This window comes from Salvelinus alpinus, chromosome 8, assembly GCF_045679555.1.
Source record: "Salvelinus alpinus chromosome 8, SLU_Salpinus.1, whole genome shotgun sequence".
Taxonomy (NCBI): Eukaryota; Metazoa; Chordata; class Actinopteri; order Salmoniformes; family Salmonidae; genus Salvelinus; species Salvelinus alpinus.
In genome coordinates this window covers 18,576,457-18,603,958 of record NC_092093.1, presented here as the reverse complement: position 1 = coordinate 18,603,958, position 27,502 = coordinate 18,576,457, and the positions used below count along the sequence as shown (strand labels likewise).

At 48.8% G+C, this 27,502-nt stretch overlaps 1 protein-coding gene across 1 annotated transcript in view; it reads left to right on the top strand.

Annotated features, from left to right (window-relative positions):
- LOC139582224 (uncharacterized) overlaps positions 1 to 23,578 on the top strand; it is a 31,358-nt gene extending 7,780 nt beyond the window's left edge. The window contains exons 4-8 of the mRNA XM_071412192.1: positions 19,207 to 19,305; positions 19,422 to 19,450; positions 19,576 to 19,623; positions 19,760 to 19,831; positions 19,930 to 23,578. Of these exons, the coding sequence (XP_071268293.1) occupies positions 19,207 to 19,305; positions 19,422 to 19,450; positions 19,576 to 19,623; positions 19,760 to 19,831; positions 19,930 to 20,040 (359 nt within the window). The 3' untranslated portion in view covers positions 20,041 to 23,578. The remainder of the gene's footprint in view (positions 1 to 19,206; positions 19,306 to 19,421; positions 19,451 to 19,575; positions 19,624 to 19,759; positions 19,832 to 19,929) is intronic.
- The last annotated feature ends 3,924 nt before the right edge of the window (positions 23,579 to 27,502 follow it).

The following is a 27,502-nucleotide window of genomic DNA, read 5'->3' as shown; positions in this document are numbered from 1 at the left end:
CACTCTATTCTCCCCTCACCTCTTCTCTCCTCTCTCCTCATCTCTCTCCTCTCCTCTCACCTCTCCTCTCCCCTCCTCTCCTCCTCTCCTCCTCTTCTCTCTGCTTCTATCCTCTCTCCTCTCTCCTCTGCTCTCCTCTCTCTACTCTCCTCTCCTCCACCAATCTCCTCTCTCCTCAACTTTCCTTCTCTCTCCCCTCCTCTTACCTCCACTCTCGTCTACTCTCATCTACTCTCCTCTATTCTCCTCTCTTCTCTACCCTCTCCTCTCCTCTCCTCTCCTCTCCCCTCTATTCTCTTCTCTCCTCTCTCCTATCTCCAGTACATTCCTCTATTCTCCTCTCTCCTCTTCTCGCATCTACTCTCATCTCCTCCTCTCCTCTTCTCTCCTCTCTCCTCTACTCTCCTCTCCTCCTCTCCTGTTCTCTCCTCTCTCCTATACTCTCCTCTCTCATCTATACTCTATTCTCCCATCTACTCTCCTCTCTCCTCCTCTCTCCAGTACATTCCTCTATTCTCCTCTATTCTCCTCTTCTCTCTACTCTCCTCTCCTCCTCTCCTCTTCTCTCCTCTCTCCTCTCTCATCTATACTCTATTCTCCCCTCTATTCTCCTCTCTCCTCTCCTCTCTCCTCTCCTCTCCTCTCTCCTCATCTCTCTCCTCCTCACTCCTCTCCTATCCTCTCCTCCTCTCTCTCCTTCTCTACTCTAGTCTTTTCTACTCTCCTCTCTCCTCCTCTCCTCTCCTCTCCTCCACTTTCCTCCACTCTCCTCTACTCTCCTCTCTCCTCTACTCTCCTCTCTACTCTACTCCCCTTTCTCTTCTGTTCTCCTCTGTTCTCCTCAACTCTCGTCTCTCCTCTACTCTCCTCTCTCCTCTATCTCCTCTCCTCCCCTCCTTTCTCCTTTCTCCTCCACTCTATTCTCCGCTCACCTCTTCTCTCCTCTCTCCTCATCTCTCTCCTCTCCTCTCCTCTCACCTCTCCTCTCCCCTCCTCTCCTCCTCTCCTCCTCTTCTCTCTGCTTCTATCCTCTCTCCTCTCTCCTCTGCTCTCCTCTCTCTACTCTCCTCTACTCTCCTCTCCTCCACCAATCTCCTCTCTCCTCAACTTTCCTCCTCTCTCCCCTCCTCTTACCTCCACTCTCGTCTACTCTCATCTACTCTCCTCTATTCTCCTCTCTTCTCTACCCTCTCCTCTCCTCTCCTCTCCTCTCCTCTCCTCTCCTGTCCTCTCCTCTCCTCTCCTCTCCTCTCCCCTCTATTCTCTTCTCTCCTCTCTCCTCTCTCCAGTACATTCCTCTATTCTCCTCTCTCCTCTTCTCGCATCTACTCTCATCTCCTCCTCTCCTCTTCTCTCCTCTACTCTCCTCTCCTCCTCTCTTTTTCTCTCCTCTCTCCTCTACTCTCCTCTCTCATCTATACTCTATTCTCCCATCTACTCTCCTCTCTCCTCCTCTCTCCAGTACATTCCTCTATTCTCCTCTATTCTCCTCTTCTCTCTACTCTCCTCTCCTCCTCTCCTCTCCTCTCTCCTCTCTCATCTATACTCTATTCTCCCCTCTATTCTCCTCTCTCCTCTCCTCTCTCCTCTCCTCTCCTCTCTCCTCATCTCTCCTCCTCTCTCCTCTCCTATCCTCTCCTCTCCTCCTCTCTCTCCTCCTCTACTCTAGTCTTTTCTACTCTCCTCTCTCCTCCTCTCCTTTCCTCCACTTTCCTCCACTCTCCTCTACTCTCCTCTCTCTTCTACTCTCCTCTCTACTCTACTCCCCTTTCTCTTCTGTTCTCCTCTGTTCTCCTCAACTCTCGTCTCTCCTCTACTCTCCTCTCTCCTCTATCTCCTCTCCTCCCCTCCTTTCACCTTTCTCCTCCACTCTATTCTCCCCTCACCTCTTCTCTCCTCTCTCCTCATCTCTCTCCTCTCCTCTCCTCACCACTCCTCTCCCCTCCTCTCCTCCTCTCCTCCTCTTCTCTCTGCTTCTATCCTCTCTCCTCTCTCCTCTGCTCTCCTCTCTCTACTCTCCTCTACTCTCCTCTCCTCCACCAATCTCCTCTCTCCTCAACTTTCCTCCTCTCTCCCATCCTCTCTCCTCCACTCTCGTCTACTCTCATCTACTCTCCTCTATTCTCCTCTCTTCTCTACCCTCTCCTCTCCTCTCCTCTCCTCTCCTCTCCTCTCCTCTCCTATCCTCTCCTCTCCTCTCCCCTCTATTCTCCTCTCTCCTCTCTACTGTCCTATACTCTCCTCTATCCTCTTCTCTCCTTTCTCCTCTACTCTCCTCTCTCCTCCTCTCTCCAGTACTCTCCTCTACTCTCCTCTCTCCTCTTCTCTCCTCTATCCTCTCTCCAGTACATTCCTCTATTCTCCTCTCTCCTCTTCTCGCATCTACTCTCATCTCCTCCTCTCCTCTTCTCTCCTCTCCCCTCTACTCTACTCTCCTCTCCTCCTCTCCTGTTCTCTCCTCTCTCCTCTACTCTCCTCTCTCATCTATACTCTATTCTCCCATCTACTCTCCTCTCTCCTCCTCTCTCCAGTACATTCCTCTATTCTCCTCTATTCTCCTCTTCTCTCTACTCTCCTCTCTCCTCTCTCATCTATACTCTATTCTCCCCTCTATTCTCCTCTCTCCTCTCCTCTCTCCTCTCCTCTCCTCTCTCTTCATCTCTCTCCTCCTCTCTCCTCTCCTATCCTCTCCTCCTCTCTCTCCTCCTCTACTGTAGTCTTTTCTACTCTCCTCTCTCCTCCTCTCCTTTCCTCCACTTTCCTCCACTCTCCTCTACTCTCCTCTCTCCTCTACTCTCTTCTCTACTCTACTCCCCTCTCTCTTCTGTTCTCCTCTGTTCTCCTCAACTCTCGTCTATCCTCTACTCTCCTCTCTCCTCTATCTCCTCTCCTCCCCTCCTTTCTCCTTTCTCCTCCACTCTATTCTCCCCTCACCTCTTCTTTCCTCTCTCCTCATCTCTCTCCTCTCCTCTCCTCTCATCTCCTCTCCTCTCCTCTCCCCTCCTCTCCTCCTCTCCTCCTCTTCTCTCTGCTTCTATCCTCTCTCCTCTCTCCTCTGCTCTCCTCTCTCTACTCTCCTTTACTCTCCTCTCCTCCACCAATCTCCTCTCTCCTCAACTTTCGTCCTCTCTCCCCTCCTCTCTCCTCCACTCTCATCTACTCTCCTCTATTCTCCTCTCTTCTCTACTCTCCTCTCCTCTCCCCTCTATTCTCCTCTCTCCTCTCTACTCTCCTCTCTCCTCCTCTCTCCTCCTCTCTCCTGTACTCTCCTGTACTCTCCTCTTCCCTCTATTCTCCTCTCTCCTCTCCTCTCTCCTCACCTCTCTCCTCTACACTCCTCTCTCCTCTACTCTCTCCTCTCCTCACCTCTCTCCTCACCTCTCTCCTCTACACTCCTCTCTCCCCTACTCTCTCCTCTCCTCTCTCTTCATCTCTCTCCTCCTCTCTCCTCTCCTTTCCTCTCATCTCCTCCTCTCTCTCCTCCTCTACTCTAGTCTCCTCTACTCTCCTCTCTCCTCCTCTCCTTTCCTCCACTCTCCTCTACTCTCCTCTCTCCTCTACTCTCCTCTCTCCTCTACTCCCCTCTATCCTCTGTTCTCCTCTGTTCTCCTCTACTCTCCTCTCTCCTCTACTCTCCTCTCCCCTCTATCTCCTCTCCTCCCCTCCATTCTCCTTTCTTCTCCACTCTATTCTTCCCTCACCTCTTCTCTCCTCTCTCCTCTACTCTCCTCTCTACTCTACTCCCCTCTATCCTCTGTTCTCCTCTGTTCTCCTCTACTCTCCTCTCTCCTCTCCCCTCCTCTCCTCCTCTCCTCCTCTCCTCCTCCTCTCCTCCTCTCCTCCTCTTCCCTCTGCTTCTCTCCTCTCTCCTCTGCTCTCCTCTCTCTACTCTCCTCTACTCTCCTCTCCTCCACCAATCTCCTCTCTCCTCAACTTTCCTCCTCTTTCCCCTCCTCTCTCCTCCACTCTCATCTACTCTCCTCTATTCTCTCCTCTCCTCTCCTCTCCTCTCCTCTCCTCTCCTCTCCTCTCCCCTTTATTCTCCTCTCTCCTCTCCTATACTCTCCTCTATCCTCTCCTCTCCTCTCTCCTCTACTCTCCTATATCCTCCTCTCTCCTTTACTCTCCTCTACTCTCCTCTTTCCTCTACTCTCCTCTCTCCTCTTCTCTCATCTACTCTCCTCTCCTCCTCTCCTTTTCTCTCCTCACTCCTCTCCCTTCTAATCTCTCATCTACTCTCCTCTACTCTCCTCTCTACTCCACTCTCCACTACAGGAGAGAGGGGGATAGAGGAGAGTAGAGAGGAGAGGAGAGGATAGAGGAGAGTATAGGAGAGGAGAGAGGAGAACAGAGGAGAACAGAGGATAGAGGGGAGTAGAGTAGAGAGGAGAGTAGAGGAGAGAGGAGAGGAGAGTAGAGGAGAGTGGAGGAAAGTGGAGGAAAGGAGAGGAGGAGAGAGGAGAGTAGAGGAGACTAGAGTAGAGGAGGAGAGAGGGGAGAGGAGGAGAGAGATGAGGAGAGAGGAGAGGAGAGAGTAGAGGAGAGAGGAGTGTAGAGGAGAGAGGAGAGGAGAGAGGAGAATAGAGGGGAGAATAGAGTATAGATGAGAGAGGAGAGTAGAGGAGAGAGCAGAGGAGAGGATAGAGGAGAGTATAGGAGAGAGGATAGAGGAAAGCAGAGAAGAGAGCAAAGTAGAGGAGAGGAGAGAGGAGAGGAAAAAGATGAGAGAGGAGAACAGAGGAGAGAGGTGAGTTGAGTAGAGGTGAGAGGAGAGTAGAGGAGAGTGGAGGAAAGGAGAGGAGGAGAGAGGAGAGTAGAGGAGACTAAAGTAGAGGAGAGTAGAGGAGGAGAGAGAGGAGGAGAGGAGAGTATAGGAGAGGAGAGAGGAGGAGAGAGGAGAGGAGAGAGGAGAGGAGGAAAGTAGAGAGGAGAGAGGAGAGTAGAGGAGAGAGGAGAGAAGAGGAGAGGCGGAGAGTAGATGAGAGTAGAGGAGAGAGGAGTAGTGAGATGAGGAGAGTTGAAGAGAGTGGTGGAGGAGAGAGGAGAGTAGAGGAGTGTACTGGAGAGAGGAGGAGAGAGGAGAGTAGAGGAGAGAGGAGAGGAGAGGAGAGCACGGGAGAGAGGAGGAGAGCACGGGAGAGAGGAGGAGAGAGGAGAGGAGAGGAGAGAGGAGAGGAGAGGAGAGGAGAGAGGAGAGGAGAGGAGAGATGATAGAGGAAAGCAGAGAAGAGAGCAAAGTAGAGGAGAGGAGAGAGGAGAGATGAGAATAGAGGGGAGAGGAGAGGAGAGAGGAGAGAGGAGAGAAGCAGAGAGGAGAGGAGGAGAGGAGGAGAGGAGGGGAGAGGAGAGGAGAGGAGAGAGTAGAGGAGAGAGGAGAGAAGAGGAGAGGAGGAGAGGAGAGTAGATGAGAGAAGAGGAGAGAGGAGAATAGAAGAATGTACTGGAGAGCAGAGGAGAGAGGAGAGTATAGGAGAGAGGAGAGTACAGGAGAGTACAGGGGAGAGGGGGATAGAGGAGAGTAGAGAGGAGAGGAGAGGATAGAGGAGAGTATAGGAGAGGAGAGAGGAGAACAGAGGAGAACAGAGGATAGAGGGGAGTAGAGTAGAGAGGAGAGTAGAGGAGAGAGGAGAGGAGAGTAGAGGAGAGTGGAGGAAAGTGGAGGAAAGGAGAGGGGGAGAGAGGAGAGTAGAGGAGACTAGAGTAGAGGAGGAGAGAGGGGAGAGGAGGAGAGAGATGAGGAGAGAGGAGAGGAGAGAGGAGAATAGAGGGGAGAATAGAGTATAGATGAGAGAGGAGAGTAGAGGAGAGAGCAGAGGAGAGGATAGAGGAGAGTATAGGAGAGAGGATAGAGGAAAGCAGAGAAGAGAGCAAAGTAGAGGAGAGGAGAGAGGAGAGGAAAAAGATGGGAGAGGAGAACAGAGGAGAGAGGTGAGTTGAGTAGAGGTGAGAGGAGAGTAGAGGAGAGTGGAGGAAAGGAGAGGAGGAGAGAGGAGAGTAGAGGAGACTAAAGTAGAGGAGAGTAGAGGAGGAGAGAGAGGAGGAGAGGAGAGTATAGGAGAGGAGAGAGGAGGAGAGAGGAGAGGAGAGAGGAGAGGAGGAAAGTAGAGAGGAGAGAGGAGAGTAGAGGAGAGAGGAGAGAAGAGGAGAGGAGGAGAGTAGATGAGAGTAGAGGAGAGAGGAGTAGTGAGATGAGGAGAGTTGAAGAGAGTGGTGGAGGAGAGAGGAGAGTAGAGGAGTGTACTGGAGAGAGGAGGAGAGAGGAGAGTAGAGGAGAGAGGAGAGTAGAGGAGAGCACTGGAGAGAGGGGGAGAGAGGAGAGTAGAGGAGAGAGGAGAGGAGAGGAGAGGAGAGAGGAGAGAGGAGAGAGGAGAGGAGAATGATATGATAGAGGAAAGCAGAGAAGAGAGCAAAGTAGAGGAGAGGAGAGAGGAGAGATGAGAATAGAGGGGAGAGGAGAGGAGAGAGGAGGAGAGTAGATGAAAGTGGAGGAGAGAGGAGAGGAGAGAGGAGGAGAGAGGAGAGGAGAGAGGGGGAGAAAGATGAGGAGAGTTGAGGAGAGAGGAGAGAGGAGAGCAGAGGAGAGAGGAGAGAGGATAGAAGCGGAAGAGAGGAGGAGAGGAGAGGAGAGGAGAGGAGAGGAGAGGAGAGGAGAGGAGAGATGAGGAGAGAGGAGAGTTGAGGAAAGAGGAGAGTAGAGGAGAGTGGATGAGAGAGGAGACAGGGTGGAAGAGGAGAGAGGAGAGTAGAGGAGAGAGGAGAGAAGAGGCGAGAGGAGAATAGAGTGGAGGAGAAAGGAGAAGGGAGGGAAGGAGAGGAAATAGAGGAGAGAGGAGGAGAGTGGAGAGTGGAGTAGAGAGGAGAGTAGAGGAGAGTAGATGAGAGAGTAGAAGGGAGAGGAGGGAGTAGAGATCAGAGGAGAGGAGGGGAGGAGAGTAGATGAGAGAAGAGGAGAGAGGAGAATAGAGGAATGTACTGGAGAGTAGAGGAGAGAGGAGAGGAGAGGATAGAGGAGAGTGTAGGAGAGTAGAGAGGAGAGAGGAGAATAGAGGGGAGAGGAGAGAGGAGAGTAGAGAAGAGAGGAGAATAGAGGAGAGTAGATGAGAGTGGAGGAGAGAGGAGGGGAGAGAGGAGGAAAGTTGAGGAGAGAGGAGATTGGTGGAGGAGAGGAGAGTAGAGGAGATTAGAGAGAGGAGAGCAGAGGAGAGAGGAGAGAGGATAGAAGCAGAGAGAAGAGGAGGAGAGGAGGAGAGGAGGAGAGGAGGAGAGGAGGGGAGAGGAGAGGAGAGGAGAGAGATGAGGAGAGAGGAGAGAAGAGGTGAGGGGAGAATAGAGTGGAGAAGAAAGGAGAAGGGAGGGGAGGAAAGGAGATAGAGAAGAGAGGAGGGGAGTGGAGAGTGGAGTAGAGAGGAGAGTAGAGGAGAGTAGATGAGAGATTAGAAGGGAGAGGAGTGAGGAGAGAAGAGGAGAGGAGGAGAGGAGAGTAGATGAGAGAAGAGGAGAGAGGAGAGTAGAGGAGAGTAGAGGAGAGAGGAGAGGAGAGGATAGAGGAGAGTATAGGAGAGTAGAGAGGAGAATAAAGGGGAGAGGAGAGGAGAGGAGAGGAGAGGAGAGGAGAGGAGAGGAGAGGAGAGGAGAGTAGATGAGAGTGGAGGAAAGAGGAGGGGAAAGAGGAGGAAAGTTGAGGAGAGAGGAGATTGGTGGAGGAGAGGAGAGTAGAGGAGAGTAGAGAGAGGAGAGCAGAGGAGAGAGGAGAGAAGCAGAGGGAAGAGGAGGAGAGGAGGAGAGGAGGAGATGAGGAGAGGAGGGGAGAGGAGAGAGGAGAGTAGAGGAGAACAGAGGAGAACAGAGGATAGAGGGGAGTAGAGTAGAGAGGAGAGTAGAGGAGAGAGGAGAGTAGAGGAGAGTGGAGGAAAGGAGAGGAGGAGAGAGGAGAGTAGAGGAGAGTGGAGGAAAGGAGAGGAGGAGAGAGGAGAGTAGAGGAGACTAGAGTAGAGGAAGAGAGAGAGGAGGAGATGAGAGGATAGGAGAGTAGAGTAGATCCTCTGTTCTCCTCTCCTCCTCTTCTCTCCGCTTCTCTCCTCTGCTCTCCTCTCTCTACTCTCCTCTACTCTCCTCTCCTCCACCAATCTTCTCTCTCCTCAACTTTCCTCGTCTCGCTACTCCTCTCTCCTCCACTCTCATCTACTCTCCTCTACTCTCATCTATTCTCCTCTCTTCTCTACTCTACTCTCTCCTCTCCTCTCCTCTCCTCTCCTCTCCTCTCTATTCTCCTCTCTCCTCTCTACTCTCCTATACTCTCCTCTATCTTCTCCTCTACTCTCCTCTCTCCTCCTCTCTCCTGTACTCTCCTCTACTCTCCTCTCTCCTCCTCTCTCCAGTACATTCCTCGATTCTCCTCTCTCCTCTTCTCTCATCTACTCTCCTCTCCTCCTCTCCTCTTCTCTCCCCTCTCCTCTACTCTCCTCTCTCATCTATACTCTATTCTCCCCTCTATTCTCCTCTCTCCTCTCTCTCTCCTCTACACTCCTCTCTCCTCTACTCTCCTCTCCTCTCTCCTCTACTCTCTCCTCTCCTCTCCTCTCCTCCTCTCCTCTTCTCTCCTCTCTCCTGTACTCTCCTCTCCTCCTCTCCTCTTCTCTCCTCTCTCCTCTACTCTCCTCTCTCATCTATACTCTATTCTCCCCTCTATTCTCCTTTCTCCTCTCTCTCTCCTCTACACTCCTCTCTCCTCTCCTCCCCTCCTTTCTCCTTTCTCCTCCACTCTATTCTCCCCTCACCTCTTCTCTCCTCTCTCGTCTACTCTCCTCTCTCCTCTTTCCTCTCCTCTCCTCTCTCCTCTTCCATCCTGTCTCCTCTCTCATCTACTCTCCTCTACTATCCTCTTTCCTCAACTCCCCTCTCTCCTCATCTCTCTCCTCTCCTCTCCTCTCCTCTCCTCTCCTCTCCTCTCCTCTCCTCTCCTCTCCTCTCCTCTCCTCCTCTTCTCTCCGCTTCTATCCTCCCTCCTCTCTCCTCTGCTCTCCTCTCTCTACTCTCCTCTACTCTCCTCTCTCCTCAACTTTCCTCCTCTCTCCTCGCTTCTCTCCTCCACTCTCATCTACTCTCATCTACTCTCCTCTATTCTCCTCTCTTCTCTACTCTCTCCTCTCCTCTCCTCTCCTCTCCTCTCCTCTCCTCTCCTCTCCTCTCCTCTCCTCTCTCCTCTCTCCTCTCTACTCTCATCTCCTCTCTCCTCTCCTCTACTTTGCTCTCTTCTCTGCTTTCCTCTATCCTCTCTCATCTCCTCTCCTCTTTCCTCTCCTCTACTTTGCTCTCTTCTCTGCTTTCCTCTATCCTCTCTCCTATACTCTCCTCTACTCTCTCATCTATTCTCTATTCTCACCTCTATTCTCCTCTCTCCTCTCTCCTCTACACTCCTCTCTCCTCTACTCTCTCCTCTCCTCTCCTCTCTCTTCATCTCTCATCTCCTCTCCTCTCTCCTCTCCTATCCTCTCCTCCTCTCTCTCCTCCTCTACTCTAGTCCCCTCTACTCTCCTCTCTCCTCCTCTCCTTTCCTCCACTTTCCTCCACTCTCCTCTACTCTCCTCTCTCCTCTACTCTCCTCTCTACTCTACTCCCCTCTCTCCTCTGTTCTCCTCTGTTCTCCTCTCTCCTCTACTCTCCTTTTCCTCTACTCTCCTCTCTCCTCTATCTCCTCTCCTCCCCTCCTTTTTCCTTTCTCCTCCACTCTATTCTCTCCTCACCTCTTCTCTCCTCTCTCCTCTCCTCATATCTCTCCTCTCCTCTCCTCCTCTCCTCCTCTTCTCTCCGCTTCTCTCCTCTGCTCTCCTCTCTCTACTCTCCTCTACTCTCCTCTCCTCCACCAATCTCCTCTCTCCTCAACTTTCCTCGTCTCTCTCCTCCTCTCTCCTCCACTCTCATCTACTCTTCTCTACTCTCCTCTATTCTCCTCTCTTCTCTACTCTCTCTCTCCTCTCCTCTCCTCTCCTTTCCTCTCTATTCTCCTCTCTCCTCTCTACTCTCCTATACTCTCCTCTATCCTCTCCTCTACTCTCCTCTCTCCTCCTCTCTCCTGTACTCTCCTCTACTCTCCTCTCTCCTCCTCTCTCCAGTACATTCCTCGATTCTCCTCTCTCCTCTTCTCTCATCTACTCTCCTCTCCTCCTCTCCTCTTCTCTCCTCTCTCCTCTACTCTCCTCTCCTCCTCTGCTCTTCTCTCCTCTCCCCTCTACTCTCCTCTCTCCTCCACTCTCCAGTACATTCCTCTATTCTCCTCTATTCTCCTCTTCTCTCCTCTACTCTCCTCTCCTCTTCTCTCCTCTCTCCTCTACTATCCTCTCCTCCTCTCCTCTTCTCTCCTCTCTCCTCTACTCTCCTCTCTCATCTATACTCTATTCTCCTCTCTCCTCTCTCTTTCTCCTCTACACTCCTCTCTCCTCTACTCTCTCCTCTCCTCTCCTCTCTCCTCCTCTCTCCTCTCCTCTCCTCTCCTCACCTCCTCTCTCTCCTCCTCTACTCTAGTCTCCTCTACTCTCCTCTCTCCTCCTCTCCTTTCCTCCACTTTCCTCCACTCTACTCTCCTCTCTACTCTACTCCCCTCTCTCCTCTGTTCTCCTCTGTTCTCCTCTGTTCTCCTCTCTCCTCTGTTCTCCTCTATCCTCTGCTCTCCTCTCTCCTCTACTCTCTTTCCTCCTTTACTCTCATCTCTCCTCTCCTCTTCTCTACTCTCTCCACTACTTTCCTCTCCTCTCTCCTCTCCTCTCCTCTCTACTCTCTCATCCACTACTCTCCTCTCTCTCCTCCTCTACTTTCCTCTCTCCTCCTCTTTACTCCACTCTCCTCTACTCTCCTCACTCCTCTGTTCTCCTCTCTCCTCTCCTCTCTACTCTACACTCCTCTCTCTTCTACTCTCTCATCTACTCTCTCCTCTCTTCTCTCCTCATCTCTCTCCTCCTTTCTCCTCTACTCTCCTCTCTCCTCTATTCTCCTCTCTCCTCTACTCTCCTCTCTCCTCTATCTCCTCTCCTCCCCTCCTTTCTCCTTTCTCCTCCACTCTATTCTCCCCTCACCTCTTCTCTCCTCTACTATCCTCTCCTCCTCTCCTCTACTCTCCTCTCTCATCTATACTCTATTCTCCTCTCTCCTCTCTCTTTCTCCTCTACACTCCTCTCTCCTCTACTCTCTCCTCTCCTCTCCTCTCTCCTCCTCTCTCCTCTCCTATCCTCTCCTCACCTCCTCTCTCTCCTCCTCTACTCTAGTCTCCTCTACTCTCCTCTCTCCTCCTCTCCTTTCCTTCACTTTCCTCCACTCTACTCTCCTCTCTACTCTACTCCCCTCTCTCCTCTGTTCTCCTCTCTCCTCTGTTCTCCTCTCTCCTCTGTTCTCCTCTCTCCTCTGTTCTCCTCTCTCCTCTACTCTCTTTCCTCCTTTACTCTCATCTCTCCTCTTCTCTCCTCTCTCCACTACTTTCCTCTCCTCTCTCCTCCTCTCCTCTTTACTCTCTCATCCACTACTCTCCTCTCTCTCCTCCTCTACTTTCCTCTCTCCTCCTCTTTACTCCACTCTCCTCTACTCTCCTCACTCCTCTGTTCTCCTCTCTCCTCTCCTCTCTACTCTACACTCCTCTCTCCTCTACTCTCTCATCTACTCTCTCCTCTCTTCTCTCATCTTTCTCCTCCTTTCTCCTCTACTCTCCTCTCTCCTCTATTCTCCTCTCTCCTCTACTCTCCTCTATCTCCTCTCCTCCCCTCCTTTCTCCGTTCTCCTCCACTCTATTCTCCCCTCACCTCTTCTCTCCTCTCTCGTCTACTCTCCTCTCTCCTCTTTCCTCTCCTCTCCTCTCTCCTCTTCCATCCTGTCTCCTCTCTCATCTACTCTCCTCTACTATCCTCTTTCCTCAACTCCCCTCTCTCCTCATCTCTCTCCTCTCCTCTCCTCCCCTCTCCTCTCCTCTCCTCTCCTCTCCTCTCCTCACCTCTCCTCTCCTCTCCTCTCCTCTCCTCCTCTTCTCTCCGCTTCTATCCTCTCTCCTCTCTCCTCTCTCCTCTGCTCTCCTCTCTCTACTCTCCTCTACTCTCCTCTCTCCTCAACTTTCCTCCTCTCTCCTCTCTTCTCTCCTCCACTCTCATCTACTCTCATCTACTCTCCTCTATTCTCCTCTCTTCTCTCCTCTCCTCTCCTCTCCTCTCCTCTCCTCTCTTCTCCTCTCCTCTCCTCTCCTCTCTCCTCTCTCCTCTCTACTCTCATCTCCTCTCCTCTACTTTGCTCTCTTCTCTGCTTTCCTCTATCCTCTCTCATCTCCTCTCCTCTTTCCTCTCCTCTACTTTGCTCTCTTCTCTGCTTTCCTCTATCCTCTCTCCTATACTCTCCTCTACTCTCCTCTCTCATCTATTCTCTATTCTCACCTCTATTCTCCTCTCTCCTCTCTCCTCTACACTCCTCTCTCCTCTACTCTCTCCTCTCCTCTCCTCTCTCCTCATCTCTCATCTCCTCTCCTCTCTCCTCTCCTATCCTCTCCTCTTCTCTCTCCTCTACTCTAGTCCCCTCTACTCTCCTCTCTCCTCCTCTCCTTTCCTCCACTTTCCTCCACTCTCCTCTACTCTCCTCTACTCTCCTCTCTACTCTACTCCCCTCTCTCCTCTGTTCTCCTCTGTTCTCCTCTCTCCTCTACTCTCCTTTTCCTCTACTCTCCTCTCTCCTCTATCTCCTCTCCTCCCCTCCTTTTTCCTTTCTCCTCCACTCTATTCTCTCCTCACCTCTTCTCTCCTCTCTCCTCTCCTCATATCTCTTCTCTCCTCTCCTCTCCTCCTCTCCTCCTCTTCTCTCCGCTTCTCTCCTCTGCTCTCCTCTCTCTACTCTCCTCTACTCTCCTCTCCTCCACCAATCTTCTCTCTCCTCAACTTTCCTCGTCTCTCTCCTCCTCTCTCCTCCACTCTCATCTACTCTCCTCTACTCTCATCTATTCTCCTCTCTTCTCTACTCTACTCTACTCTCTCCTCTCCTCTCCTCTCCTCTCCTCTCTATTCTCCTCTCTCCTCTCTACTCTCCTATACTCTCCTCTATTCTCTCCTCTACTCTCCTCTCTCCTCCTCTCTCCTGTACTCTCCTCTACTCTCCTCTCTCCTCCTCTCTCCAGTACATTCCTCGATTCTCCTCTCTCCTCTTCTCTCATCTACTCTCCTCTCCTCCTCTCCTCTTCTCTCCTCTCTCCTCTACTCTCCTCTCCTCCTCTGCTCTTCTCTCCTCTCCCCTCTACTCTCCTCTCTCCTCCACTCTCCAGTACATTCCTCTATTCTCCTCTATTGTCCTCTTCTCTCCTCTACTCTCCTCTCCTCTTCTCTCCTCTCTCCTCTACTATCCTCTCCTCCTCTCCTCTTCTCTCCTCTCTCCTCTACTCTCCTCTCTCATCTATACTCTATTCTCCTCTCTCCTCTCTTTCTCCTCTACACTCCTCTCTCCTCTACTCTCTCCTCTCCTCTCCTCTCTCCTCCTCTCTCCTCTCCAATCCTCTCCTCACCTCCTCTCTCTCCTCCTCTACCCTAGTCTCCTCTACTCTCCTCTCTCCTCCTCTCCTTTCCTTCATGTTCCTCCACTCTACTCTCTTCTCTACTCTACTCCCCTCTCTCCTCTGTTCTCCTCTCTCCTCTGTTCTCCTCTCTCCTCTGTTCTCCTCTATCCTCTGCTCTCCTCTCTCCTCTACTCTCTTTCCTCCTTTACTCTCATCTCTCCTCTCCTCTTCTCTCCTCTCTCCACTACTTTCCTCTCCTCTCTCCTCTCCTCTCCTCTCCTCTCTCTCCTCCACTACTCTCCTCTCTCTCCTCCTCTACTTTCCTCTCTCCTCCTCTTTACTCCACTCTCCTCTACTCTCCTCACTCCTCTGTTCTCCTCTCTCCTCTCCTCTCTACTCTACACTCCTCTCTCCTCTACTCTCTCATCTACTCTCTCCTCTCTTCTCTCCTCATCTCTCTCCTCCTTTCTCCTCTACTCTCCTCTCTCCTCTATTCTCCTCTCTCCTCTACTCTCCTCTATCTCCTCTCCTCCCCTCCTTTCTCCTTTCTCCTCCACTCTATTCTCCCCTCACCTCTTCTCTCCTCTCTCCTCTACTATCCTCTCCTCCTCTCCTCTTCTCTCCTCTCTCCTCTACTGTCCTCTCTCATCTATACTCTATTCTCCTCTCTCCTCTCTCTTTCTCCTCTACACTCCTCTCTCCTCTACTCTCTCCTCTCCTCTCCTCCTCCTCCTCTCCCTCTCCAATCCTCTCCTCACCTCCTCTCTCTCCTCCTCTACTCTAGTCTCCTCTACTCTCCTCTCTCCTCCTCTCCTTTCCTTCACTTTCCTCCACTCTACTCTCCTCTCTACTCTACTCCCCTCTCTCCTCTGTTCTCCTCTCTCTTCTGTTCTCCTCTCTCCTCTGTTCTCCGCTCTCCTCTGTTCTCCTCTCTCCTCTACTCTCTTTCCTCCTTTACTCTCATCTCTCCTCTCCTCTTCTCTCCTCTCTCCACTACTTTCCTCTCCTCTCTCCTCTCCTCTCCTCTCTACTCTCTCATCCACTACTCTCCTCTCCTCTCCTCTCTACTCTCTCATCCACTACTCTCCTCTCTCTCCTCCTCTACTTTCCTCTCTCCTCCTCTTTACTCCACTCTCCTCTACTCTCCTCACTCCTCTGTTCTCCTCTCTCCTCTCCTCTCTACTCTACACTCCTCTCTCCTCTACTCTCTCATCTACTCTCTCCTCTCTTCTCTCCTCATCTTTCTCCTCCTTTCTCCTCTACTCTCCTCTCTCCTCTAATCTCCTCTCTCCTCTACTCTCCTCTCTCCTCTATATCCTCTCCTCCCCTCCTTTCTCCTTTCTCCTCCACTCTATTCTCCCCTCACCTCTTCTCTCCTCTCTCGTCTACTCTCCTCTCTCCTCCTCTCTCCTCTCCAATCCTCTCCTCACCTCCTCTCTCTCCTCCTCTACTCTAGTCTCCTCTACTCTCCTCTCTCCTCCTCTCCTTTCCTTCACTTTCCTCCACTCTACTCTCCTCTCTACTCTACTCCCCTCTCTCCTCTGTTCTCCTCTCTCCTCTGTTCTCCTCTCTCCTCTGTTCTCCTCTCTCCTCTGTTCTCCTCTCTCCTCTACTCTCTTTCCTCCTTTACTCTCATCTCTCCTCTTCTCTCCTCTCTCCACTACTTTCCTCTCCTCTCTCCTCTCCTCTCCTCTCTACTCTCTCATCCACTACTCTCCTCTCTCTCCTCCTCTACTTTCCTCTCTCCTCCTCTTTACGCCACTCTCCTCTCCTCTCCTCACTCCTCTGTTCTCCTCTCTCCTCTCCTCTCTACTCTACACTCCTCTCTCCTCTACTCTCTCATTTACTCTCTCCTCTCCTCTCCTCATCTTTCTCCTCCTTTCTCCTCTACTCTCCTCTCTCCTCTATTCTCCTCTCTCTACTCTCCTCTCTCCTCTATCTCCTCTCCTCCCCTCCTTTCTCCTTTCTCCTCCACTCTATTCTCCCCTCACCTCTTCTCTCCTCTCTCCTCATCTCTCTCCTCTCCTCTCCTCTCCTCCTCTCCTCCTCTCCTCCTCTTCTCTCCGCTTCTCTCCTCTGCTCTCCTCTCTCTACTCTCCTCTACTCTCCTCTCCTCCACCAATCTGCTCTCTCCTCAACTTTCCTCCTCTCTCCCCTCCTCTCTCCTCCACTCTCCTCTACTCTCCTCTACCCTCTCCTCTCCTCTCCTCTCCTCTCCTCTCCTCTCCTCTCCTCTCCTCCTCTTCTCTCCGCTTCTCTCCTCCTCTTCTCTCCGCTTCTCTCCTCTCTCTACTCTCCTCTACTCTCCTCTCCTCCACCAATCTCCTCTCTCCTCAACTTTCCTCCTCTCTCCCCTCCACTCTCCTCCACTCTCATCTACTCTCCTCTATTCTCCTCTCTCTCCTCTCCTCTCCTCTCCTCGCCTCTCCTCTCTATTCTCCTCTCTCCTCTCTACTCTCCTATACTCTCCTCTATCCTCTCCTCTCTCCTCTCCTCTCTCCTCTCTCCTCTCTCCTCCTCTCTCCTGTACTCTCCTGTACTCTCCTCTCTCCACTACTCTCCTCTCTCCTCCTCTCTCCAGTACATTCCTCTATTCTCCTCTCTCCTCTTCTCTCATCTACTCTCCTCTCCTCTTCTCTCCTCTCTCCTCTACTCTCCTCTCCTCCTCTGCTCTTCTCTCCTCTCCCCTCTACTCTCCTCTCTCCTCCACTCTCCTGTACATTCCTCTATTCTCCTCTCTCCTCTCTCTCTCTCCTCTCCTCTCTCTTCTCTCCTCTCTCCTCTACTCTCCTCTCTCATCTATACTCTATTCTCCCCTCTATTCTCCTCTCTCCTCTCTCTCTCCTCTACACTCCTCTCTCCTCTACTCTCTCCTCTCTCTCCTCTCCTAACCTCTCCTCCTCTCTCTCCTCCTCTACTCTAGTCTCCTCTACTCTCCTCTCTCCTCCTCTCCTTTCCTCCACTTTCCTCCACTCTCCTCTACTCTCCCTCTACTCTACCCCCCTCTCTCCTCTGTTCTCCTCTCTCCTCTGTTCTCCTCTCTCCTCTGTTCTCCTCTTTCCTCTGCTCTCCTCTCTCCTCTGCTCTCCTCTCTCCTCTCCTCTTCTCTCCTCTCCTCTCCTCTCCTCTCCTCTCCTCTCCTCTCCTCTCCTCTCCTCTCCTCTCCTCTCCTCTCTACTCTCTCATCCACTCTCTCATCCACTCCTATCCTTTCCTCTCCTCCTCTCTCTCCTCCTCTACTCTCCTCTACTCTAGTCTCCTCTACTCTCCTCTGTTCTCCTCTCTCCTCTCCTCTCTACTCTACACTCCTCTCTCCTCTACTCTCTCCTCTCCTCTCTCCTCCTCATCTCTCTCCTCCTTTCTCCTCTACTCTCCTCTCCTCTCTCCTCTCTTTCCTCCACTTTCCTCCACTCTCCTCTACTCTCCTCTCACCTCTACTCTCCACTCTACTCCCCTCTCTCCTCTGTTTTCCTCTGTTCTCCTCTGCTCTCCTCTGCTCTCCTCTCTCCTCTACTCTCATCTCTCCTCTGCTTTCCTCTCTGCTTCGCTCTCCTCTCTCCTCTACTCTCCTCTCTCCTCTACTCTCCTCTCTCCTCTACCCTCTCTCCTCATCTCTCTCCTCATCTCTCTCCTCATCTCTCTCCTCCTCTCCTCTCCTATTCTCTCCTCCTCTCCTCTCCTCTTCTCTCCGCCTCTCTTCTCTTTCCTCTCCTCTACTCTCCTCTCTCCTCTGCTCTCATCTCTCCTCTGCTCTCCTCTCTCCTTCGCTCTCCTCTCTCCTCTACTCTCCTCTTTCATCTCTCCACCTCTAATCTCCTCTCATCTCTACCCTCCTCTCTCCTCTACTCTCCTCTCTCCTTTACTCTCCAACTCTCTCCTCTGCTATCTTTTTTGCTCTACTCTCTCCTCTCTACTCTCCTCTCCTCTCTCCTCTCCTCTCCGCTTTCCTCTCTCCTCTTTTCTCCTCTTTCCTCTACTCTCCTCTCTCCTACTCTACTCCTCTCCTCTCCTCTCTCTCTCCTCTACTCTCCTCTCTCCTTTGCTCGGCTCTCTCCTCTACTCTCCTCTGCTCTCCTCTCTCCTCTACTCTCCTTTCTCCTCTACTCTCTCCTCTACTCTCCTCTCTCCTCTACTCTCCTCTCCTCTACTGTCCTCTCCTCTCTCCTGCTCTTCTCTCCTCTCTCCTCTACCTCTCCTCTCCTCTCCTCTTCTCTGCTCTCTACTGTACTCTCTTCTCATCTGCCCTGCTCTCTTCTCCTCTCTCCTTCTCTATTTCTCTCTCTGCTCAGCAACAGAAAAACAGAAGTGGTCTGAGCTGAAATAACCACTGAAAGAAGGACCAGTTGTAGACAGAGACATGAATATTAATTATTCTGTCTATTTCTACATCATTGGTCGTAGTTACATTCACCTCTCTAACATATTATATTCACTCAAATCTGTCATTTTTTATACTTTTTCACTACAAACACAGTGATGTGCTGCTTCAATAAGCAGGAATGAGGAATAAACCCTGGTAATACAGGTATATTTACTGATGATGGGTTATTTAAATACACTAAAAGAGGATGTTCTACTGAACTAGATATTACAGAAAAGACCACTGATAGTGATGATGTCATCTCTACTGTCCCAGGTTAAATAGTCCCATCTGTATGATGTGTGCAGATATAGTAAATGTTTTATGTTTTATCTCTCTCTCTCTCCATGCTGAGAATAATGTATTGTAATGCAATGTAACTTAAGCTTTAGGACTTGTATGTGACTCCATTCATTTAACAAAGTAATTACTATACTTGCATTTAGAATTTTAATCTCATGACAATTCTTCAATCTTAGTCACCCAAACTCATAATAATTGTTGCACATGGTTAAACCAGTCTCTTGCATATTACTATTTTTCTTAGAGTCAAATCTACATTTTAATATGCTAATTTCATGGTCTTATTACAAGTTGCGTGTGATGTATATATAATATACTGTATATACACTATTCAAATATGTCTGTCCGCTACACTACTATCCAGGAAGTACAGCCTATACTGCAAGACCAGCCTTGTCAACCACCTCCCCATCTTCTGATGGTATTGTATTTAATACTATTTCCATTCTCAGCTGTATGGTAGACTGTATGGTAGGTCTTTCATTTAAAAACATATGAATTCATTTTCCACACCAGACACAAACATACACATATAAACAACATATAAACAACTTACAGACGCACACAAACAACGACTACATCTCATCTGCCCAGACCCACATGCTCACACCCCCATCTCTAGTGCCTGCATTATCGTTTGCTGTCTATCATCAGGTGGTCTTTTCAAACTGCTCTTCCACTAAAAGGGCATTATCATCATGTTCACAATCTCACAGTATTATTCCAACGTCATAGTGGGGAAATATATACAACACAGGAAATCACGTTTTGACTGGACCTTTTAAAACTGAAACATTTTCTCTACACCCCACAGCAAAATGTCAGGAATTGCAGGAAATGTACTTTAAAAACGTAAATGTTGCTCTCCACCATCAAGAGAGGACAATTAAAGTGTTTAGCCTTGAGAGGAGGGCTGGCTCTAGTCTTTTGGGGGCCCTAAGTGAGATTTGGTTGGGAGGCCCCCAAAAGGTGAGAGCTGGCCCTGCTGTAAGGTCCCCCACTAACCAGACCCTGCTCCCCTCTCTGGTCGTCTCAGGTTCTCAGAACGTCTTCCTCAAGGTGTCTGTAGGAGTGGCTGTGGGAGCAGCGGTGTGTGTCATCATAGCTGTCATCATAGTACGCAGGAGGAGAGACAGTAAGGACTTCCATTTGTCTCTGAGTTTAATGGAGGCCATTAATACACAGTAATACATGGAGACAGCCAGTTGTTTCATTGAAATTCTTCTGATTTCTTTTATTTGTTCTTGTCAGAGAATCAAGTGCCAACTGATAACAGCATTGTGAGTGAACTGTGACTTAATTAACACAGTTAGTTATTTTCCTTTAACAATATTATAATACACTAAGAGTTTGCATTATAATTATATTGTTTTGAATCCATTACCTTTGTTATTAATGTATGAAGGGTCTGAATGCAGTAAACCACTCCACCCCACCAACCAATGAGGACAAGGTTAGTGCATCAATATCCTAATGGAAGTTGAAACATGATTCATATGAAACATCATTTGACCCAGTTGTTATCCTGCAATCAGACTAATGTCCAGTTTCAATGATTCACGTTTCAATAACAATTCTGACCCTTGTAGAGTCAACCTGCTGACAGAATCACCTATGCCTCCATTGACCACTTCAATCAAAATCCTCCTCAGAGAGTTGATGTAAGTGAAGCTATACTGAACATATTGTAATGGTATCACTCTCCCTCCTATACACTGTTTACAGCCTTTACTTTGGTGTGTTTGTGTTGTCTCTGCAGGCCCAAGGTGAAGATGCAGTGATGTATGCCTCAGTTATGCCCTCTTCAGGCAGAGGGAGAGAGACAGCGAACCCTGCTGACCCCAGCTCCCTCTACTCCACTGTCAACTAACCTCAGGGAGCCAAGACATAAGGAGAGACAGCGAACCCTGCTGACCCCAGCTCCCTCTACTCCACTGTCAACTAACCTCAGGGAGCCAAGACATCAACATGAAGACTACACTCACTCATTCACACCCTCATTCCAGACCTGATTTGGTTCTAGGAAGAGAGATGTTTGTGCTATTACAAGGGACAATCTGCACTAGTTACATCCATTTCTGGACGTATTAATTAGTGATATGCACCCATTGATTCTTAAACTGTCAAAACCCATCAGAACCCAAAATATATGCTTGTTTTACTCCAATGTTTGTAAACAAATGAAATGTAAACAAACACACTGTAAAGCCTCAAAACACGGTTTAAACTATAATGTTGATATAATGGATGGCCAGTCCTTGCATCCATAGCTATGTCTATGAGTTTAAGAGTGGTTACATTTCTCCTGCAACATTCCTCAGATTTTTAGCAAAACAGTGGCGGGGAGTGTGCTTTGTTACTGTTTCAACTGCTGATTGCCGCTTTAAGATGTGTATATTTTATTGATATAGACCAGAGAGATAGGAGACAGGAAAATTGGAAGAGTTCGAGAGTCAGAAGGGCATGTTTCAGATTCAGACTCATGCTGACTCTGGTAGCCTGGGCTGTAAAGGGCATTCGGGAAAGTATTCAGATCCCTTGACTTGTTACACATTTTGTTAAGTTACAACCTCATTCTAAAATATATTAAATCGTTTTTTCCCTCATCAATCCACACACAATACCCCATAATGACGAAGAAGAAACAGGTTTTTATAAACTCAGCAAAAATAGAAAAGTTGTCAAACTGTCAAACTATTTTCAGCAAACTTAACATGTGTAAAATATTTGTATGAACATAACAAGATTCAACAACAGACAAACTGAACCAGTTCCACAGACATGTGACTAACAGAAATGGAATAATGTGTCCCTGAACAAAGGGGAGGTCAAAATCAAAAGTAACAGTCAGTATCTGGTGTGGCCACCAGCTGCATTAAGTACTGCAGTGCATCTCCTCCTCATGGACTGCACCAGATTTGCCAGTTCTTGCTGTGAGATGTTACCCCACTCTTCCACCCAAGGCACCTACCTGAAAGTTCCCGGACATTTCTGGGGGGAATGGCCCTAGCCCTCACCCTCCGATCCAACAGGTCCCAGATGTGCTCAATGCGATTCAGATCCGGGCTCTTCGCTGGCCATGGCAGAACACCAACATTCCTGTCTTGCAGGAAATCACACACAGAACGAGCAGTATGGCTGGTGGCATTGTCATGCTGGAGGGTCATGTCAGGATGAGCCTACAGGAAGGGTACCACATGAGGGAGGAGGATGTCTTCCCTGTAACGCACAGCGCTGAGATTGCCTGCAATGACAACAAGCTCAGTCCGATGATGCTGTGACACACCGCCCCAGATCATGACGGACCCTCCACCTCCAAATCGATCCCGCTCCAGAGTACAGGCCTCGGTGTAACGCTCATTCCTTCGTCGATAAACACGAATCCGACCATTACCCCTGGTGAGACAAAACCGGGACTCGTCTGTGAAGAGCACTTTTTGCCAGTCCTGTCTGGTCCAGTAACAGTGGGTTTGTGCCCATAGGCGACGTTGTTGCCGGTGATGTCTGGTGAGGACATGCCTTACAACAGGCCTACAAGCCCTCAGTCCAGCCTCTCTCAGCCTATTGCGGACAGTCTGAGCACTGATGGAGGGATTGTGTATTCCTGGTGTAACTCGGGCAGTTGTTGTTGCCATCCTGTACCTGTCCAGCAGGTGTGATGTTCGTATGTACCGATCCTGTGCAGGTGTTGTTACACGTGGTCTGCCACTACAAGGACAATCAGCTGTCCGTCCTGTCTCCATGTAGCGCTGTCTAAGGCATGTCACAGTATGGACATTGCAATTTATTGCCCTGGCCACATCTGCAGTCCTTATGCCTCCTTGCAGCATGCCTAAGGCACGTTCACGCAGATGAGCTGGGACTCAGGCATCTTTCTTTTGGTGTTTTTCAGAGTCAGTCGAAAGGCCTCTTCAGTATCCTACATTTTCATAACTGTGAACTTAATTGCCTAAGCTGTTAGACCATTCCACAGGTGCATGTTCATTAATTGTTTATGGTCCATTGAACAAGCATGGGAAACAGTGTTTAAACCCTTTACAATGAAGTTCTGTGAAGTTATTTGGATTTTTACGAATTATCTTTGAAAGACAGGGTCCTTTTAAAAGGTAGGATTAATTTTTTGCTGAGTGAATAAAAAAAGTATGGAAATTCACATTTACATAAGTAAATTCAGACCCTTTACTCAGTACTTTGTTGAAGCACCTTTGGCAGCATTTACAGCCTTCAGTCTTCTTGGGTATGGCACTACAAGCTTGGCACACCTGTTTCTCCCATTCTGCTCTGCAGAGCCTCTCAAGCTCTGTCAAGTTGGATGGGGAACATTGCTTCAATGCTATTTTCAGGTCTCTTCAGAGATGTTCGATCGGGTTCAAGTCTGGGCTCTGGCTGGGCCACTCAAGGACATTCAGAGACTTGTCCCGAAGTCACTCCTGAGTTGTCTTGGCTGTTTGCTTGAGGTCGTTGTCCTGTTGAAAGGAGAACCTTCGCTCCAGTCTGAGGTCCTGAGCGCTCTGGAGCAGGTTTTCATCAAGGATCTCTCTGTACCTTGCTACATTCATCTTTCCTCGATCCTGACTAGTCTCCCAGTCCCTGGGCTGAATAACATCCCAACAGCATGCTGCTGCCACCACCATGCGTCACCGTAGGGATTATGCCAGGTTTCCTCCAGATGTGACACTTGTAATTCAGGCCAAATAGTTCAAACTTGGTTTCATCAGACAAGATTGTTTCCCATTTTCAGAGTCCTTTAGGTGCCTTTTGGCAAACTCCAAGCAGGCTGTCATGTGCCTTTTACTGAGGAGTGGCTTCCGTCTGGCCACTCTACCATAAAGGCCTGATTGGTGGAGTGCTGCAGAGAAGGTTGTCCTTCTAGAAAGTTTTCTAATCTCCACAGAAGAACTCTGGAGCTCAGTCAGTGACTATCTGGTTCTTGGTCACCTCCCTGACCAAGGCCCTTCTCCCTCGATTGCTCAGTTTGGCCGGGCAGCCAGCTCTAGGAAGAGTCTTGGTGGTTCCAAACTTCTTCCATTTAAGAATGATGGTGGCCACTGTTCTTGGGGACCTTCAATGCTGCAGACATTTTTTAGTACCCTTCCCCAGATCTGTGCCTCGACACAATCCTGTCTGAGCTCTACGGACAATTCCTTCAACCTCATCGCTTGGTTTTTGCTCTGACATGCACTGTCAACTGTGGGACCTTTTATAGACAGGTGTGTGTCTTTCCAAATGATGTCCAATCAATTGAATTTCCCACAGGTGCACTCCAATCAAGTTGTAGAAACATCTCAAGGATGATCAATGGAAACAGGATGCACCTGAGCTCAATTTCGAGTTTCATAGCAAAGGGTCTGAATACTTATGTGAATAAGGTATTTCTGTTAAAAAATAAAAATAAATGTGAAAAAAAATCTAAATACCTGTTTTTGCTTTGTCATTTTGGGGTATTGTCACGGCCGTCGAATGAACTGGACCAAGGTGCAGCGTGGTGAGCGTACATATTCCTTTATTTCATATGACGCCGACAAAAACAACCATCCAAAACAACCGTGAAGTAAAGGCTATAGTGCCAACAAACAAAGACAACTTCCCACAAACACAGGTGGGAAAAAGGGCTACCTAAGTATGGTTCTCAATCAGAGACAACGATAGACAGCTGTCCCTGATTGAGAACCCTAAATAGAAATACAAATAATAGAACAAAAGAACATAGAACACCCACCTCAAATCACACTCTGACCAAACCAAATAGACACATAAAAAGGATCTCTAAGGTCAGGGCGTGACAGGTATTGTGTATAGATTGATGAAAAAGTTTTATTGAATCCATTTTCAAATAAGCCTGTAACGTAACAAAATAAGAAAATTCAAGGGGTCTGAATACTTTCCTAATGCACTGTACACAAGTGAACCACTGGACCACACAGGTGAACCACTGGACCACACAGGTGGACCACACAAGTGAACCACTGGACCACACAGGTGGACCACACAAGTGAACCACTGGACCACACAGGTGGACCACACAAGTGAACCACTGGACCACACAGGTGGACCACACAGGTGAACCACTGGACCACACAGGTGGACCACACAAGTGAACCACTGGACCACACAGGTGGACCACACAAGTGAACCACTGGACCACACAGGTGGACCACACAAGTGAACCACTGGACCACACAGGTGGACCACACAAGTGAACCACTGGACCACACAGGTGGACCACACAGGCCACTAAAATATGTTTCTAATTACTAGATGGATGAGGTGGAACACGGGCGTTACGTTTTCTGTTAGGATGATAGTAGCTTCTTTGCCAAACATTTAGCTTTGCTGATAAACTCATGGAAGTTTTTTCCTGCATTTCTCTTGTTTCAAATTATATTGACTAAAGTGATATACTTAATAAAACAAAAATAAATCTCTACTGAATGTTTCATTTTGATTCACTCCAGAATTTGAAACAGATCAAAAACATTGTATTGCCCATTGGGGTTTTATTTATTTAATTTACTCCATTCTTCAGTCGATAAAATGAAATTGTTTTCATTGTCCATACCTTATGCTTGCCCATACCATAATCCCACCGCCACCATGGGGAACTCATGGTTCACAACATTGCTGTCAGCAAACCACCCGCCCACACGACACCACATGAACTGTCTGCCATCTGCCCGGTACAGTTGAACCCGGGATTAATCCGTGAAGAGCACACTTCTCCAGTCTGCCAGCGGCCATCGAAGGTGAGCATTTGCTGGTGAGGACAACGAGCACGCAGATGAGCTTCCCTGAGACAGTATGTGACAGCTTGCTGATGAAGGCTGGAATGTGTGGCTTTTAAATGATAATGAAACATTTCACTGAACATCCATTTTCATAAAACAGTGACTGAATACAAAGTATAGTAACAATGTAACTGTGAGTGTTTGTCATGGCATTCTTAGTGCCACCATGGTAGGTTCAGTAGAGTTCTCCTCCAAACTCAATACATCTCTGTCTATGGGAATCTGTCTCACCTTAATCAGAATGTTCTCTGGTTTGACGTCCCGGTGGAAGAGACCATGACTGTGGGGAGAGAAGTTACATGTCAGAAAAATGTACTGAAATGACCCTTGACCTTGACACACACACACACACACACACACACACACACACACACACACACACACACACACACACACACACACACACACACACACACACACACACACACACACACACACACACACACACACACACACACACACACACACACACACACACATCAGAAGGGAGCCTGCTCTCCTAATGCTCATCTGTGATTACTTGTGTATGTGGTCCAGAGACCTTCAGAGCTGATACATGTAGTTGTGGATCCTGCTCTCTGGCATGGGGTACTGTCGGGTTAACCCAGGGGTCAGAGGTCAGGGGTTATGGTAGAAATGAAGCAGAGTTTTACACCTCAGTCACCCATGATAAAATCACCAGTTTACTGCTGATAGCATTTGAAGTTCCAACAAAGGTAAAGGCTGTGTTTCATTCCTGTGGGATGTGAATGTTCCCTCCCTTTTGCCCTCTTTAACTCTGGTAGGATTGGATATGTGAAATATGGCTGAAAACTATGTGGAACAACTCCTTACGTCCACCCGTCTGAGATCTATGAAGGGGAGTGAATAAGGGAAGAAGGAAAGGAAGAAAAAAAAATTGAATGAAATGTAGCCATATACTAAGAGTAGACTGATACTAGGAGAAGAATATTCTCTAAGGTAATTTTTAAATAACTCATCATCAGACACATACAGTAGAGAGTAGTATGATTGTTCACTAATCACTGATATCAGGAGAAAGGATCAGGTTTGACATTCACTTTAATGTCATTACAAATCTTGTTAACTTTATTTACAAATTATAACATAGGATTATAACAAGAATACATACCTTCCTGAGAACATGGAGGTGAAGTCAATGGAGGTCTTCACTTTTCCTCCTTCAGTCAGCTGACGGGTCCACTTCCTGTTGTTGTCCTCCCTCTGGATTGTCACAGTGATGACACAGAGAATGTTGTGTGACCTGATATCTGGAGTCTTCCTGCAGATCAGTACTTGTCTCATCCACCAGCTCAGTGTAACACCACTAATGATGTGTGAGTTACACCTTCCGTCAAAAGTGAGTAGAGAGCACCTTAATGTCACTGTTCCATCAGGCTTTAGATCTGTCACTGTTCCATCAGGCTTTAGATCTGTCACTGTTCCATCAGGCTTTAGATCTGTCACTGTTGTGGACAGGGAGACTGTGAAAGACAAGGAGATATTTCAATTTTACTGTTACAAATACATCATATATACCAAGCTTAATATATTCTACTTTCTATGTTGTTGAGTTGCAAAATGCAAATGCATCTCAATATTTGAACAATGTCACCGGAGGGGAAGCCTGCTGTTTTATGTGCTCCTAACCAACTGTGTTATTTAGGTTGTTTTTCGCTTTGTTTGTACCTTCTTTATTTCCTTATTTTGTACATAATGTTGCTTGTCCCGTCTCTTATGAGCGAAAACTTCTGGACATCAGAACAGTGATTACTCAACTCGAACAGGACAAAGATGTTTTCTTTAACGAGTCCGACGCGAAGGATATACTGCTTTCTCGGGAACGGGCCAAACTTGTCATTTGCGTGAAGAAAAGACGGAGAAAAATGGGGCGGAGGTCAGGCTGCCTTCTGAGAATTCATAGGTGAGTCAGTAAACCCCCACTGCCATCCGTTCTATTGGCCAACGTGTAATCATTGGAAAACAAAATGGATGATCTACGATCAAGATTATCCTACCAACGGGATATTAAAAACGAATATTTTATGTTTCACCGAGTCGTGGCTGAACGACGACACGGACAATATACAGCTGGCGGGATTTCCATGCATCGGCAGGACAGAGAAGCTACTTCTGGTAAGACGAGGGGCGGGGTGTGTGTCTATTTGTCAATAACAGCTGGTGTGCGATGTCTAATATCAAAGAAGTCTCGAGGTATTGCTCACCTGAGGTAGAGTAACTCATGATAAGCTGTAGACCACACTATCTACCAAGATTATTCATTGCCGTCTATTTAGCACCACAAACCGATGCTTTACTAATACGGCACTCAACCAGCTGTATAAGGCTATAAACAAACAAGAAAATGCTAATCAAGAAAAGGCCAGTAGCCAGGGACTTTAATGCAGGCAAACTTAAATCTGTATTACCTCATTTCTAGCAGCATGTCACATGTGCAACCAGAGGAAATAAACTCTAGACCACCTTTACTCCACACGCAGAGATGCATACAAAGATCTCCCTCGCCCTCCATTTGGCAAATCTGAC